This window comes from Lepisosteus platostomus, chromosome 18, assembly GCF_059453375.1.
Source record: "Lepisosteus platostomus isolate fLepPlt1 chromosome 18, fLepPlt1.hap1, whole genome shotgun sequence".
NCBI lineage: Eukaryota > Metazoa > Chordata > Actinopteri > Semionotiformes > Lepisosteidae > Lepisosteus > Lepisosteus platostomus.
Window position 1 is genome coordinate 712,743 of NC_142628.1, and position 15,477 is coordinate 728,219.

At 41.0% G+C, this 15,477-nt stretch overlaps 2 protein-coding genes across 6 annotated transcripts in view; both read right to left on the reverse strand.

Moving 5' to 3' along the window:
* Positions 1-5,285, reverse strand: part of ptdss2 (phosphatidylserine synthase 2) — a 37,009-nt gene extending 31,724 nt beyond the window's left edge. Inside the window, exons 1-2 of one of the 3 annotated variants that reach the window (XM_088610910.1) lie at positions 4,353-5,284; positions 276-377 (exon numbers count right to left, since the gene is read on the reverse strand). In XM_088610910.1, coding sequence (XP_088467036.1) covers positions 276-377; positions 4,353-4,558 — 308 coding nt within the window. In that variant the 5' untranslated portion in view covers positions 4,559-5,284. Of the gene's footprint in view, positions 1-275; positions 378-2,960; positions 3,159-4,352 lie in introns of those variants that run through there. The other 2 variants (XM_088610912.1, XM_088610911.1) reach the window with 2 other exon arrangements.
* Positions 5,286-7,367: 2,082 nt separating this feature from the next.
* trpm5 (transient receptor potential cation channel, subfamily M, member 5) overlaps positions 7,368-15,477 on the reverse strand; it is a 35,433-nt gene continuing 27,323 nt past the window's right edge. For all 3 annotated transcript variants that reach the window (XM_088611096.1, XM_088611095.1, XM_088611094.1), the window contains 8 exons: positions 15,269-15,401; positions 14,373-14,547; positions 12,759-12,927; positions 11,392-11,570; positions 10,840-10,972; positions 10,452-10,524; positions 8,637-8,727; positions 7,368-7,959 (listed from right to left, as the gene is read on the reverse strand). In XM_088611096.1, the coding sequence (XP_088467222.1) occupies positions 7,865-7,959; positions 8,637-8,727; positions 10,452-10,524; positions 10,840-10,972; positions 11,392-11,570; positions 12,759-12,927; positions 14,373-14,547; positions 15,269-15,401 (1,048 nt within the window). In that variant the 3' untranslated portion in view covers positions 7,368-7,864. The remainder of the gene's footprint in view (positions 7,960-8,636; positions 8,728-10,451; positions 10,525-10,839; positions 10,973-11,391; positions 11,571-12,758; positions 12,928-14,372; positions 14,548-15,268; positions 15,402-15,477) is intronic.

Consider the following 15,477-nt stretch of genomic DNA (forward strand, 5'->3'; position numbering starts at 1 on the left):
CCTCGCCTCCCCAGCACACACCCACACGGACATTCAAAATTACTACAGCAGCTTACTAAGCAGACTCAAAAAAAGCTTACAATGAGCAAAAAAAAAACAAACATTTTAAACATAAAAATCAGTACCAATCACACAGGCTTGTGCGAGGAACACAGAGTATTCTTTGTCCAGGACAGCCATTGTACTGTCATCTCGTGACATGCACTAAGTCTGCAGCCTCTGCTACCAAGCCAGAGCAGGCAGTTAAGCTTCTGCTCCTCTACTGTTTCCCTCACCTCTTTGTGTTGTAGGCCGTGTCCTGAGGAGTCTCTTCAAGCAGTGTCACATACCCCAGCGCGCATGTCAGGATGAACAGGACTGTTAAGGTATGAGCCCTCCTGTAGGAAGGAAACAAGGGAAAAAGCTTCAGGCACATAGTCACACAAACAGCTGAAAAGCAGGTGGGCTCCTGAAACAACGGTTTTTGTATTGGTCTCGCTAACCGACTCTCCAAGTTCAGCGAAAAAAATCTCTACTTCCCTTGAATCTAACAGGCAGCTGTTCGCACAGTAACACCATCCCTAGTAACAGCAGATAAAGGTGACACACAGTTTCTGTTATTTTATTATTATTATTGAAAAAGCAGCGTGGGAGATATTGCTCATCGGAGCTTAGGTACAGAAAAGCTGGAATTTCTTTTCACTAAGCAGTGACATTGTGAGTAGCAAAACAATAACATCAAACTGCCCACCTCGCAGTTCAAGAACTATAATGAAGGTAACATCTCCTTTCCTTGCCATTTTTTGTTTTTGCAAGAGTTCAGACCCAAGACGCGAAAAGACCCATTTCCATGGACGTCATTATCTCTAGCGCAAATGGGCCATGGCCTGAACAGTCGGACAATGACCGTGACACAGGGAGCAAATAGCTGCCTGACCCATTTTGGGCATTAAGAGGGACAGTCCTAGTAAAAATCTGATGTTGCATAAAAGGAAGTACAGTATATGGTCTAAAAGAGAAAAGACTATTTCATTATCTATATTAAACACAGACATTATTTTATATACTGTATATAGAAAATAAGGAGGTTTTTTTCTACATATTAAGTTAAAGGGGTTCAGATCTAGAGAAAATAGCCACCAGGACTGAACTGGATTAAACATAATGATGTGAATTCTCTCCATCCTCAAGAAATGGTGTGCTGGACTTCTTGAATTAACTTGAGAGGAAATACATTTCACCATTTACTACTGCTGTGGTATCACAGGAATTACAATCCTTTCCAGAAGACACAGCAAATGTAGAAACATCCACATCTTCTCCATGTATATTTTCTTCAGTTTAAGGTAACAAGCATGAAATCTACAATGCTTAGTATTGGCTTATACACTTGGACCGCATAAAAAAAATTAAATGGCTCAAATCACAAGCAACAGGAATTTTATTTAAATCCCTGAATAAACACAACTCAGGACAATACTGTGAACAATTGTCCTTCTTCTGTTTCAGACGTTCTCTTTGTTACATGGCCATGGTCAAACTACTCATTGGAAAACAAAACCTAACTAATCTCACATCAAACAGTTTATCAAAATTGTGTCTTATAATGACCAGCACACTTAAACTCCTATCCCAAACCTCATTAGATATCTTTGGTATATTTCACAACCTCAACAACAAAGGAAAACGTGGACATTTCTCAGTTAAGAGCACCAACACCACTCTGTGAGTCAGTTAAGAACATGCCTGTAAATTGGGATTGGCCGACTTTCCAACAAGAAAAGACTAAATCGATAAAGATGGCAGGAAATAATTAGTGCTGCTACACTGAAATGTGAAAAATAAAGCAAAGAACACAATCTGTAGAACTTACTTTCACTTCATTACTTCATCCCTTATTTTAACAAGTAAAGCAATTAAGAACACATTCTAATTTCTAATGACAAGTTGGAGACTCATTAATTCAGCAGGGCATTCTACTCGAACAACCTGTTCCAATCTGTTCACAGTTACAATAGCTGTGTCCCAGCTGGGAATCAAGCTCACAACCCTCTTGTGCAGAATCTGCAGCACTAACCTTGACTCCACACTGCTGCCTGGAGCGCCGCAGTAACAGACTGGGACAGCTAAGCACCACACTACACACCACACCTCAAGTTTCAAAGTGCAGACTGGGAAGGTGGACTAGAAAGGGTTTGGCGACGCTGGAATCAATTTACCTGAGAAGCACCATTTATGTGAAACAATCAAATCAAATAATTAAGAATTTTAGTGGACTTAAATCAGTAAATTTACTGGTGTAAATAAAACTTCTGTGATGACTTCAAACGAGGATGATCTTTAACCATGACCTCTAAATCTTGATGGTGTCAAATCTTTCCACTGCTCTACTTTTATAGGAGAAAAATGTATAGCTTCTTTCCCCATTTACAGCTATTAGTGGATATAAAATTCCAGATACTGCAAAGCCCAAACCTCAAAATGCCCACACAGAGTGTCCAATAAAAGGATGAGTCATTTTTGCCATGCTTGGAAATCTCCATCACACCTCTCTCAAGACATTCCTAAAGGTCTATGGTAGATAAAATCATCCAACAGAGTGAAAGGCATTTTTAAGGCAACTGAAGCGCATGTCAAAACATGACCTACCACATGCTTTATGTCAAGTCGAGAAGGACAAGAGATGTTTTGCCCTTTCTGCTCATAACCCGTTCTGCAAGTAGTTCTACAGCTCCATGCCAACAGGCTTCTCTCACACCAGAAACAACATTCTAAAGGACCACACCTTTCAAGGTACTGCTGCCAGCTTATATGTTTCTGCAACCTTCATGCCAAAAATTAAACATTTCTTAAAAGAAAATTCACAGTCCAGGCGTCTCTTTTGAGGAAGTACTACACTACAGTTCTTTGGAAAGCCTGGGAAAGTGTCCACAACTGCAAAACGCACCTACTTTGCAGAGCACCTTTCCAAACAAACGTACCTGAAAGCCCAACTTTCTTCTGGCAGCCGAAGCATGGATACTTTTTGCTACAGCCCACATAAAGCACACCTGCTGGGGCCTTGGTCACCTTTGGGAGGCTCACATACACCCTTGATGTGCCGTCTATCATAGCAAAAAGACCGAACCCAAGGTTTGTCTGGGCTTACATCCACCTTGACCAACAGCATGAGGAGAGTGTGGGAAGTGTGTGCTTATAGGTGTGTAAGTAGCTCAGGGGGAGGAGGGGGCTGTGTTTATGGGGCTGTCAGATGTGGGAGGACCTTCTGTGTGTGAATAAGGCCCTGTCCTTCAGCCGCCTCATTATTATCTGGCTTAAAGTCTTTAAGGATCTCAGGACACTTTGCTGAAGAAGCACACTGGGGGATATACAGACCCCAAAAGGATTGCAGCCTAATTGTTTGGTGAGTTTGCCCCCCTAAATTCGACCTCTCCACTGCAGAACAGATGAGCATAGAGCCAAATGCCGAAAACACTCTTCACTTAAATATTAAGAATAATACCTTAATAGTGAAGCTAGATCAAAATGATTTCCCTCATCCAGCGCCCACCGTATAAACTGGACTATTTGCTTATTTCTATCATCATATCCCATCTGTAAAAAAACAGGCTTTTAATAAGGGGTCTGACAAAAATGAATCAAGCCCGAATATGTGATGCTGTCAGGTGATTTTTACTCAATAGCTGCTTAAGGAAGAATGCTTTACTGAGGCAAAAGAGAATTATAATTTCAGCTCCCTTGGAAGCGCAGTTACGTTGCACAATGTGACACCAGCTGACATAACCAACGACAGCACATGAAAGAGATGACTTGTAGGTTTATTGGCTTTTTAGTGATGATTAGAGCCGACACACAAGATGCTGGAACCACGCTATTGGGTGTACTTTTTAAGAAGCAATCTGAAGTAATTCTTTCTCCACACAAATTAATCACGCAAAAGAGGAACAGCGCAAAGACACTCAACTACAGAGCTTTAAGACTACAGAGCGATATACGTCTCTTGTATTATTAAATAACCTTGAGAAGATGTCATGCCATCACACTCCGTAAAAATACACCAATTATAGTACCTACAGTCACAGCGATATTTCTATCTATATTTTTTATAACACAGCGATATTCAGTCTTCGCTACACAGTCGTGCTGACCGGATGTTACTGCAGAAATGCCACTACGCCAGATCCCTGACGACATAAGTTCAATGTAGAAATAACTGAACAGCCTGGACAGGTCTTAATTGACGAAATAACATAATCTAGCACAAAGTAACACAACACACCCTTCCCTAATAAAGACCATATGCCATCCGTAAGGGTTTACATTAAAACACCACAAAAAAACACACATTCAAAGTCACAGCGTTACCAACTCACCAGAAAAAGGTGTTGGTTCCATCATCAAACACCTCAGACTCCGTTGTCCTTCGAAAGCTGTTCTCCCTAGATAAATGCTTGGGAGTTTTAGGTTTTACGAGGTCAGGGGTGCCAGTGGGCACCACGGCGTCCATTGTACCGTTGACCTGGTCATCGGCAGACGGTCTCCGCGCAGACACGCTGCTTTTCCTCTCAGGCTTGGTCATGCTTAATTCCTATCGCTCCACAGTCCAGGTTTTTGTACCAGAAGCGCTGCCGCTGTTTTCAACCGGAATCGAAGGCTGTGTGGACTTATACGACTCCGCGTGCGGACATAGTGGGTTTTGCAGGCGAAGTACGGGAAACCATCATGTGTGCAATTCGGTTAGGGAAACCTTTCAGGTTGCACAGTTTTGCCCTCTGTGTTGCTCCTTGATGAACTTGTAGTGTGTTCAAAATAAACCGACTATTTCAGCTTTTGCTTGCGTTTTAAATTGCGTTCAGCATACTCCGGTCACTCCAGCACTGGTGTACCGTGAGGGACGTCTTCAGTTTTATTCCTGTGCTCCACCTGACGTACTCCACGCAAACCGAGCTGTCGCAGTAGCCCTTTAAAAAGCGAAGCTACTTGGGTTTGTTTCCGACAGCTACAGAAAAGGGGGAGGAAAGTTGCATCGCCTCTGTAGACACATGCCAGTAACGCTAACCCCTGTGAAATCGCGTGGTTATTCCTTCAGGAGCATTCGTCGGTCAGAGAATCGCGATGTTGTACAATTGAGCTGGGTCTCCGTCACGTTTTCAGGAAATCAGCATGCAAACAATCGATACTATTCCCTTAAAACGCGTTTTCTCTTAAAATATCCACGCTGCTGTTCAGAGGAACCTGCGCCGCCTGTTTTTCCAGCTCTACTTGAAACGCAGGCGCACACACACACAGACCACTGTTGACCTGCTTAGTGTTGTCACTTCCTACAGGGAATTCAGACCTCTTGCGTCACAAAACTGTGCGATCAGCCCATTGTGAGAAGACCGCCCTCTGCACGTGCCGGAGAGCAGCTGAGCGCCTCTGTCATTGGCTGGATACATTATAATATTATTAGAGCGGAGGTGTTTCTTAAAATAAAGGATAAGAAATGTAACAATACTCATCTAAGGAATCTTTGTAAACCCCATTTTATCCCTCCTTGTTTATCTTTTTGGAATGCACTGTTTGAAAATATAAACTGGAAGTTAGTTTGGACAACTCCTGATATTGTATTACAAATAAAGTTAAAGAGATATCGTTTAAAATTGTTCAGAAGTTTTATCCAGTTAAATTAGTGCTCTCTAAATTTAAGCATGAGCAGGATGATCTGTGTGTTTTTTTTGTGGGGCTAAAAGGGAATCTTTGATGCATTTATTTGTGAGGTGTCGGTTTGTGAAGTTGTTTTGGACGGACTTGCAGAGTTTTGTTTGCAGGCAGTTTTGTTTTTTAGATGTAAGGATTTTGATATTTTATTGTACTGTTTAATAGAAAATTTGGAAAAAGAGCATTTATTTATAGTAATTGTATTAGTCATTCTGGGTAAATTTCACATTCATAAATCAAAATGGTCTAATAATCCCCTTTTTAGTACTTCTGAGGTGGAGCTGAAACTATTTAAATTCTATACAAAACTGAGAAATAATAAAGCACGGAGAACATGATAGATGTAAAAAATACAATTTGATCACATAATTTACCTCATTACTTCTGGCGGTTAAATGTTTTTTTCTGTTTGAGTTTTTTCCTGTTGTACCTGTTTCTGATCCTCTGGTTGTAGTTGTATTTGTAAATTCTTTATACGTTTAATACAATTTTTTTTTTTACCTTTGTTTCTTAAAGACAGACGCACGCGTGATTGCGAAAACGTCTTTAACGTGCTCTGTAAAGCTCTGGTTCTGTTTCATCAATGAAAATATAAATATATGACAATATATTAATTATTCTTATTATAAGAATTATTCAATTATCCTTCATGCATCTGGAACATGCTCCACTGTAGTTTCTTTAAACATATGTTTTTTAATGTATTCATATTAATCCTTTTGCGGGTAAAAATGTAATGGGATTATGTATTCTGATTTGAAGAAGAAATTTTTTAAAAATCAAAAGCGTGTCTACAGTAGGTGAAATAGGTAATCGCACTTTTCAGAAAAAAAGTCTTGTGTATCTTGGGATAAATTTATCAGCCACGTAATTGCATGTGGAACTCCAGATTTTTTCCCCAAAACAGTTCAGTGATTTTGTCCTGCCTACAGTGAGCAGAGGTCCAGCTTCTACTGAACAGAGCCGAAAGGGGAGTGAAACATGGAGGAGTTCAGAGATGTGTGATGGAGCCAGAGTGTTCAGGGCCTTGAGAGTCAGCAACCAGATCTTGTATTGAATACGAGACTTTATAGGCAACCAATGTAGAGACTTTAGTGTAGGAGTGATGTGCTGCAAGGGTCTGGTGTGAGTAAGCAGTCTATCTGCAGAGTTTTGAACATATTGCAACTTGCTGAGAAGAGAGTTAGGGAGCCCATAGGGTAAAGAGTTGGAGAAATCAAGCCTTAACATTATAAATGCAGGGATCAGGCACAGCATCAGACATTGATCAAAATTGCTTAATGCGTGCAATATTTCTAAGGTGAAAGGTCTTAATCTTAATTTGCCTGTTATTTCTTCAAATATTAACCACTGTAAGTTCCAGCTAAAAAAAAACAAGATAATTAAAAAAACAAAGACTGTGTCAGCTGACAAATATGAATCTGCTGTTTTGCAGCTGCTTTCTTCTGAAGTATGAACAGATGTTTACACAAGTTGCTCAAGCTGACACGCAGGAGGTCTATGCCAGAGCTGTGCTTGACATGTTGACCTCCTGTTCCATGCTAAACAGAAAAACAGTGTAAAACAAAAGTATAACAAAGCTAAACATTTGAAATTAGCCCTTTAACTTACCACTGTTTTTCTATTTAGCATTGTTTTATTTTTGTTTTACAACATTGAGACATCAGTAAAGACTGCTAATGTAAATGTTCAAGGTGGTTTAACAAGCTATAGGTGTTTATTTGAAGTACCTTTGATGTACAACTAACAGTTTGACTCCTAGTTTTAAATTCATAAACAACTACAAACATGAGAGAAAGACCAGAAACAAACATAAAAAAAATCTTTCTCTGCCACAAATTGACGTTTTATGATATATGTATGTGTTTAGGGCACATTTGGATATTTTTTGCAAAAAACAGAAGGCATTGGGAGAATCTGAACTCTGCCTAGTTATTGTATTACCATGGCAGCTATGATTTTACAAAACTGTCTTGAATGTAGTTTAAATGTAGTTTCTGTGAGAAATTATTTCACATGCTGTTAGAATTATTTGTAGAGTTAACAAATGCCTGAACACAAACACTGGACAAAAACATCCACTGACTCTCATTTATATGCTGCATTTTAGCAGCGTTACTGTCTGTGCTGGAGCTCAAGTTGTTTTGGTGAAGCTGTGGATGATGTTGTTCTCTCAGAGTTGTTTTCATTGGCTTTGTGCCGAGTCCATTTTCCTGCTGTCTTTGTTTCCTTCTTCTGTCATTGTTTTCTGTTGTTGCTTAGACCACTTCCCTGCCGAGCCTGAAACACAATAATTCAAATTTTCTTTTCTCCTGACAATAACGTATCTGAAGACAAAGGGGAAAATCAACAACACAGAAACAACATGAGAGATGTGAGAGAAATAAGAGCATTAAAGCTTATTGCTTTCCTTTAGAAAGAGACAAAACCACACAAAGTAACTGTGAAAGGTGAGTGGTGTTAAAATGTCCTTGTTGTTGCCTCTTGCCGACCTTGCTGGAGCACTGCAGAACTAGCTGACATTACCACAGGAGCTGCCACACCCCTGCTCACCTGTCAGTCAGTGCTGTTGACATGGATGTGCCTGTTTCACCTGTGGGCAACTTACAACCACTCCTGTCCCAGGTGAAGCAGGTTATTATTCCGAAAGTTGCAGAGAGGACCTACAGTCATCAATGTTTACAGAGTCTTTTTATGTTTTGCAGCTTTTCATAGTGGTGCTCTGGTGGACCAGAGATAAAGGCAGCAACATGACCCTGGGGGCGGTTGTAGTGGAGTCTCAGAAGCACTGCCCCCTAACAAAGTGATCTCTTTACCTTGTCTGCAAGCACTCGTACAGTTTCTATGATTGCTGTGACAGATGAGGCCTGTGTGAGAAGGACTCTCAAATGATGAACACAACTAATTCTGTGAGCAAAGGCAACAGTTAGACTGTTTTTTTTTTAGAAAGGCCTTACGTGGGTCTTTTGGGACATTTCTGTCACAGCGGAGTGTGCTCTGTGAAAAGCATTCGGCCATCCAGGACAGCACATCACTGCAGTACTTGACCTGGGACACAAGATGAAAACTAGACATCAGCCAATCTGCACACAAAAGATTGTGTGCCATTTATCCAGCCTAAAGCGTAACCAAAGCCATTTACCCATTGGGGGATAACACTAATGCAATTGGAATAAAGTTGTTTACTTTATGTGTTAATTGGCACTAGTGTTTTGAATCTTGCTCTGTGGGCGTGGAGTTTGCACATTCTCCATTTTCTTCTTGGGTTTTCCCCATGTAGAAGCAGTTCCTCACCTGGGATTTAAACTAAAAAAAATCCATCAACAAAATCAGAGCCCTAATCATCACACCAAATGAAATTGTAATGGAGTTTTAAACAGAGGTTCGGGATTTGGTCAAACCCTAATCTTGCCCACTTTGGCCCGACGGCATAAACTGTGGTTCGCTCATGAGCTTCGTGGTCACACCCCTCCTCTCCCCCAGCTGCACCTTACCAGCAGCTCCCAAGCTCATCCATGATGAGAGGAGGGATCCAAACGCCCTGTCCTTACAGATGGAAGAGATAGGCTGTCACCCTCCTCAACCAGGTCCTCCAGTCAGGTTCATTCATTTACCCCGGTCTTGATTAGGGCTTGACCAAACTATTGAAAATCTCAAATTCCATTTCTCAAGATTCCAACTAAATATCCCAATTCCACTTATTCCCATTACATGTATCCTTGGTGATTTATCAAAGGTTAAAGTAGCAATTCATGTAAAAATACTTTTTTGACTCTCTGTAGTATTGCTAAAAAAATACAATTTGAGAAAATGGGTGGACAGTACAGGACTGTCATACAAAGAATGGATTAAAGGGTCTATATCACAAATTAAATTTGAAAAGATTTAATATAATTTACAGGGGAATCTTAATGAGTATAGGAAGGTTTGGGGCCTATTAGAGACATACCTGAATGGCACTTGATGTTAAGAATATTAGTAGGAAGTTTTTGAATTATTTTATTTGTGAATGTAAGTTTTTTTGTTATTGTCTAATAAGAATAAAAATGAGAGAGTGACAAAAAAATTCAAAGTCCTCCAAAGTTGGAGGGGTGGAGGTGGGTTAAAAAGTTCAATTTTTTTTAAATTATACGTGACACATTACAAAGTCATCTGTAATGCTCTGTTTCCTTTCATGATTGTCTGGTACCTTCAGCAGAAGCTCCTGAACTTTGTCAGCATAAGAAGTGTAAACTACACAGCTGCTGGGTGTTTTAATACATTTGTACACCACTGCATCAGTTTCTGAGCTCCAGAAGCTTACATACAGTACAATACGTGAGACACCAAACTGAACTCCATAAGGTATTGAAATCAAACTCAACATCCATTCCTATCATATTTCAACATATTGTAACATAATTTAATTACCATAATAATATGATTAGATTTTGATTTTCTTTATTTCTTTATGCACAGCTTTTTAGCAACAATCAAATGTCCAACATGATAGACAGTTGTTTATAGCGTGGTGTTTTTGTAAAGATTAATCATGCTCTTTTCTAAATATTACCTCTTAAGGTATTTGTAAGTTATCAATCACAACAGAACAGCTACAGATTGAAACCCATTGGTCTCATTTTGTGTTAAATCCCATTGAAACCCCCTAAAACTGATCAATATAAAGTAGACTGTCTACAAGGAAGAATGGGGGTGGCTTAAGAAATAACTGGCACTCTCTGTCAGAGGGTTGTACATCAATCTTTATTATCCCCATTGAAATTGTTCCTTACCTGCGTCTCAACTGATAAGAGTTGTTTTTCCTGTTCCTTATGACCTCCAACAATTTTCAGAAGGGACTGCACCCTATAATTAAAAAAATGCAGCTGATTCAGGGTGTCAACCTGAAGCCCTGAAGGCCTGTTCTTCCATGATCCCATGGCAGCGTTGGTGAGAGTACGGGTTTTAGGCCTGGTATCCACTCTCGATAAGTAAAAATCTGTTTCTTTCATTCTTTGAAGGGGACTTGTGCTGGGCCAATTTTATCATTTGTCAGGGAGTCTGCCTTCAGTTTTCAGAGTGCTGACTTTCAATTTGAATGATTAAAGGTAACCTAAAGAGTCAATTAAAATTCTGCAGCCTCTGCCCTCCAGCAATGGAGACACGTCTGGACACACTTACTTGGAGGTTGTGGTTCTCAGCCTCTCCTCGCTACTCTCCCTCTTTCGTTTCTCCAGCTTGGCCAGGTAATTTTCCTTTTGCACCGTCTCCCAAGTCATTAGTTTCTGGTCCAAAGCTTCTGGTAATTCCCTTTCTGCAGGGAGGCAAAGAGGGATCAATACAGTATCCCATCCCACATCCCTGGGATTGTGCGCCTGGTGCAGATTCTGGATTCCCAGTGCAGTATTTAGCGGAATAAAAATACAGTGATTCCACAAATTGTAATTGTTAATCCATTCATTTACTGTATACAGTACATCACTCTACAATCAAAGGGTCCCAAAGTGCTTTATACATAGAAGAGGACCCACTTGATCAACCAATAAATTGCAGGAGGTCCCTCTTACTGCACAGCTGAATGAGCAGAGACATAAGAAATCGCATCTCCGATAGAATTTTATACTGATTTCCTTGAAATATCCAAATCATATGTTTGAATAAGTGTTTTTAAGACTACAGTGCCTGATTTTGCTCAGTGTACAGCAGTGACAGCACGTAGAGCCTGGGACTGACCTAGGGGATCCGTCTTGGACTCGGACTTCTTGAACATGCTGAAGACGACCTGGGAGATGTGGCTGATGATGATGAAGGGAGGAGCCAGGGCTGGCCTGCTGCTGTACTCCACGATCAGGTTGAAGCGCTGAAACTTCCAGAAGATGTCTGTGTGCTCCTGCACCACCTGGAAGGTGTAGCTACGGCAGGAAATGTCTTTATTTGCCAAGCATGTCGGAACACTTACCTCAGGGCAGGGAGGCGACATTAACCATGTGATATTAACCATAGGAATTGTATCATAATCCACTTCACCCACAGCCGTAGTTTTATAGGATCAGGAAGTTGTTGCAGAGGCTTTCCCTGTAAATGCCACTGAATATTGGCTGGAAAGCCTGATTTCTCCATGCTAGATAAGGACTGAGATTTCACCAGGAAGGAAATGTCTGAATACTGAGGTAGTGGTTCTGAAGGATGCCGTTCAGAGCATCTTGTTGCATACCTTGCACATTTGCACCCTCAGAAGTTTAGGAATGGCCTTCATCCCTTTGATCTTTTTCTAATTGGCTTTCCGATATGGCCAAAAAGCCAATTGTTTTGTGGGAAAGCACTTTCCTTTCTTGTTGAAGACATATTTCGATATATTGTTTTGTTTCTTTCAGTTCTGTAACTCAAAAACTCCTTTACAAAATCTGAATAATTTAAAAGAATGATACTAAAATAAAAGTAAAAACATTTTTGGTAAAAACTTTTGTATATATGCAAGAGATAGCACTTTAACGGTATGAAGGAGTGTTAACAGATTCTTCAGACTGATCTGAAGAGTTGTTTCTGAATTTATTAGATATAAACAATTAAACAGCTTGATACCGTCAGAGTTTTCTCAAAAAGCTTAAAATAGAACCCATTCGGTCTCAGCTTTCATTTCATGAGTAAGATGTAGGATTTTAAATCAATACAAAGACAAAAACAGACTGTTTCTAAATAAAATCTTGCAAAAACTCTAAATGGTGAGAAACAACAGTTCATGGTTCTTGTCATCTTTTTTGCAAAAACTATTAAATGTTTTTCCCACAGTGAGATTTTAGAACTGTGAACATAATTATTCTTTAATAGTTTGTATAGTGTACTAAAATATATTAAAAAATGGAAACAGTTACTAAATATTTATAAATAGAAATACTGTACATTGAAATAGAAATGTACACTTCTGACTGAGGTGGAATTGTAAATATTTGCTGTTCATATGGTATATATGAGAAATACAAAGTCTCACTACCAATAAATCAGTTTTGTCAAATAACAAAAAACTACCTATCTTTTACCGCTAAATGCAAGTTAAGTTGTCGACCATAGGTATGAATAAAGCACTAAAGCTCAATCCTTACCTGAACATAGCGATCAGAAGGTTCAGAAGCAGCACATTGGTGACCAAAAGGAAGATGACCAGCAGGAGGATGACCAGCCAGTTGGCATACAGATTTGGACAAGGGGGCAGTGTTTCCTCCATGATCTCAAACAGGTCTGTGGTGCAATTGAGCTCAGGCATTTTAGCCGCTATGGTAAAACAGGATTAAAAAATACAGAATTAATGCTTTACCAATTAGACCTTCTGCTTACATAGTTGCTTGTCAAAGATGGGAAGCAGAAAATTAAACACTCTTTAAGGAAAGCTGAGAAAAATGAAAGACATTGCTGATCAATTTCAAACCCCACCACTATCACTGGTTGGATCAACAGAAAAATGTAAAGTAAGGCAACTATTTTAGGGAAGGAAAAATGAAAAATGAAATGAAAAATGAACACAAGCAAGTGAAGTGACTGGACAGCAAGTGATGATGATACCAAGGAAGTATTGTTGACATTGCTGGAGTGGTTTATGTTTGTTAGCACTGAGTAAATGTATCATTAAATGACGCTGAAGGCAAAAACTGAGAAAAACTAAACAACTGGGAGAAGCGGAGTGGATGTGCTGCTCATGTTGCCTTGATGGGTTTTTAAAGAACACTCCATTACTGAGCCATAACCAGTTCTTGATTGACTCAAGCAACAGGATGTCCTAAAGGCCAGCAGAACGGTTGTTTCGGAAATTGCAACTGGATAAAACAACAGCCATTACAAGAGAGCACAACAGTGTCTAAAGAGAGGGGATTCGAATGCTTTCCACAGACTATGAAATTAATTAAAAACACCAATGAACTTGGAACATTTCCCAAGTGACTTCACTCTTTTTGAGCTCTTTTAAACATTCAGAAAAAAGAGATAATTTCAGAAAGCTTGATAACTGCCTTGCTCACCAAGTATGATGGCAACAGAACTCCTCCACGTTCTGACTATAGCTACTTATAAACCCTGTAACTAGGGGATCATACAGAATGTCATAATCCCTTTCAGGTTATCAATGGCCAGAAACTACAGTGCCAGAGAAAGAGGCTTTGCCATCATTCCCCTGGACACCTTAGCAATTCTGCAAAATACATTGTCAAAATTGGAGTTTGAGACAGGCAGTTGAAATCTAATTCAGATGTAGGTGTAGGTGCATTTTCCAAATTTGCTGGAGGTATAAGAGATAAGAGATGACTTTATTGGCCATATACAATTTCTAGTATTAGGAATTTGTCTTTTCGCAGACCCCAACCTGCTCTCCATGAGACACACAGACAGGGAGAGAAGCTTGGGGTCAGAGCGCAGGGTCAGCCATTTATATGGTGCCCCTGGAGCAGTTGGGGTTAAGGGCCTTGCTCAGGGCCCAAAAGGAGTAGGATTCCTCTGCCGGCCGTGGGATACAAACCGGCAACCTTCCAGCCACAGGTACAGATCCTGAGCCACAGAGCCACCGCACCGCCGCAGAGTACATAGTACATAGTACTCTTTTGTCCTCTGATTTTTTCCAGCCACGGTTTTCTGTGTTGAGTGTGACAACATCCCCTGAGCTCACAGTCTCAGACACCGCACACCTCCTCCATGGACTGAGCTTTGAGATACAGAATCGTCCGTCTTACCGTCGATCTCCTCCAAGGGGATCTGGCCGAATATGTGGAGGTAGGGCCTATAGAGGACCCTCCTGAAGATCCAGTCCACTCTGTTCTCGTTGGGATGAAGAAGGGCCTGGGTGGCAACCCCATAGGCCAGGAGCCACACACTCAGGAAGAACAGAAAAAAGAAGACATCCTTCATCTGCCAAAACACAAGGACACTTCGCTCATGAGTCTGGCCATGGTACCAGCCCACGACATATTCCACAGCAGTGCTTTCCTCTTGTGGAGGCTCTGATGGTGCAACCAGCCAGTGGCTAGTTAATCCATCCATTTTCTTCCCATTCAGGTTTGTGAGGGTGCCAGGGCCTATCCCAGCAAGCAATGGGCACAAGACAGGATACACCCTGGACAGGACGCCAGTCTATCGCAGGGCAGCTACACACACACACTCACACCAGGGCCAGTTTTGCCGGAAGCCAATTAACCTGCCAGTATGCTTTAGGACTGTGGGAGGAAACCAGAGCAACTGGAGAAAACCCTCACATACAATCTCCATGCTGACGGACCCCAGGTCTGAAATTGAACCCAGGGCCCCAGCGCTGCGAGGCAGCAGTGCTGACTACTGCTCCATCATGGGGCCCAAGATGCAACCACCCAGTGAGCTTAGCTTTTTAAACCTGCACCTTTTACAAAGCATTTGTCACTGTGGGAATTATCCATTTTACACTGCCAGTCTCCTGTTGTTTTGATGGTAATTGCTGGGAGCTCAGAATAAAAGACTCTGGGATGTTTGTGGCTCTGCAGCCAGGGTGTGGGAAACAGTGTCCAGCAGGTCTGCCTGACGGGGTTCCCAGTATAGGGTACGTTATGGCACCGGGGCTCACTAGGTATTCCTCAAACCTGGCATTCTGATCGCTCACCATCCTCTCCACGATGATGATCTTTGGACCGAGCTGTTTGTGGATGGCGAAGATGTGGATGAGACGCAGAGTAAACACCATGAAGTCCAAGGCTAAGACCGTGCGTCCAGCCTCATACATCGATGTCAGCATCCTGTGGGAGCAGAGATCAGTGTAAGAATGCTGGCAAACCTCTATCACAACATTGGGTCACAGAAACAACTCTAGCA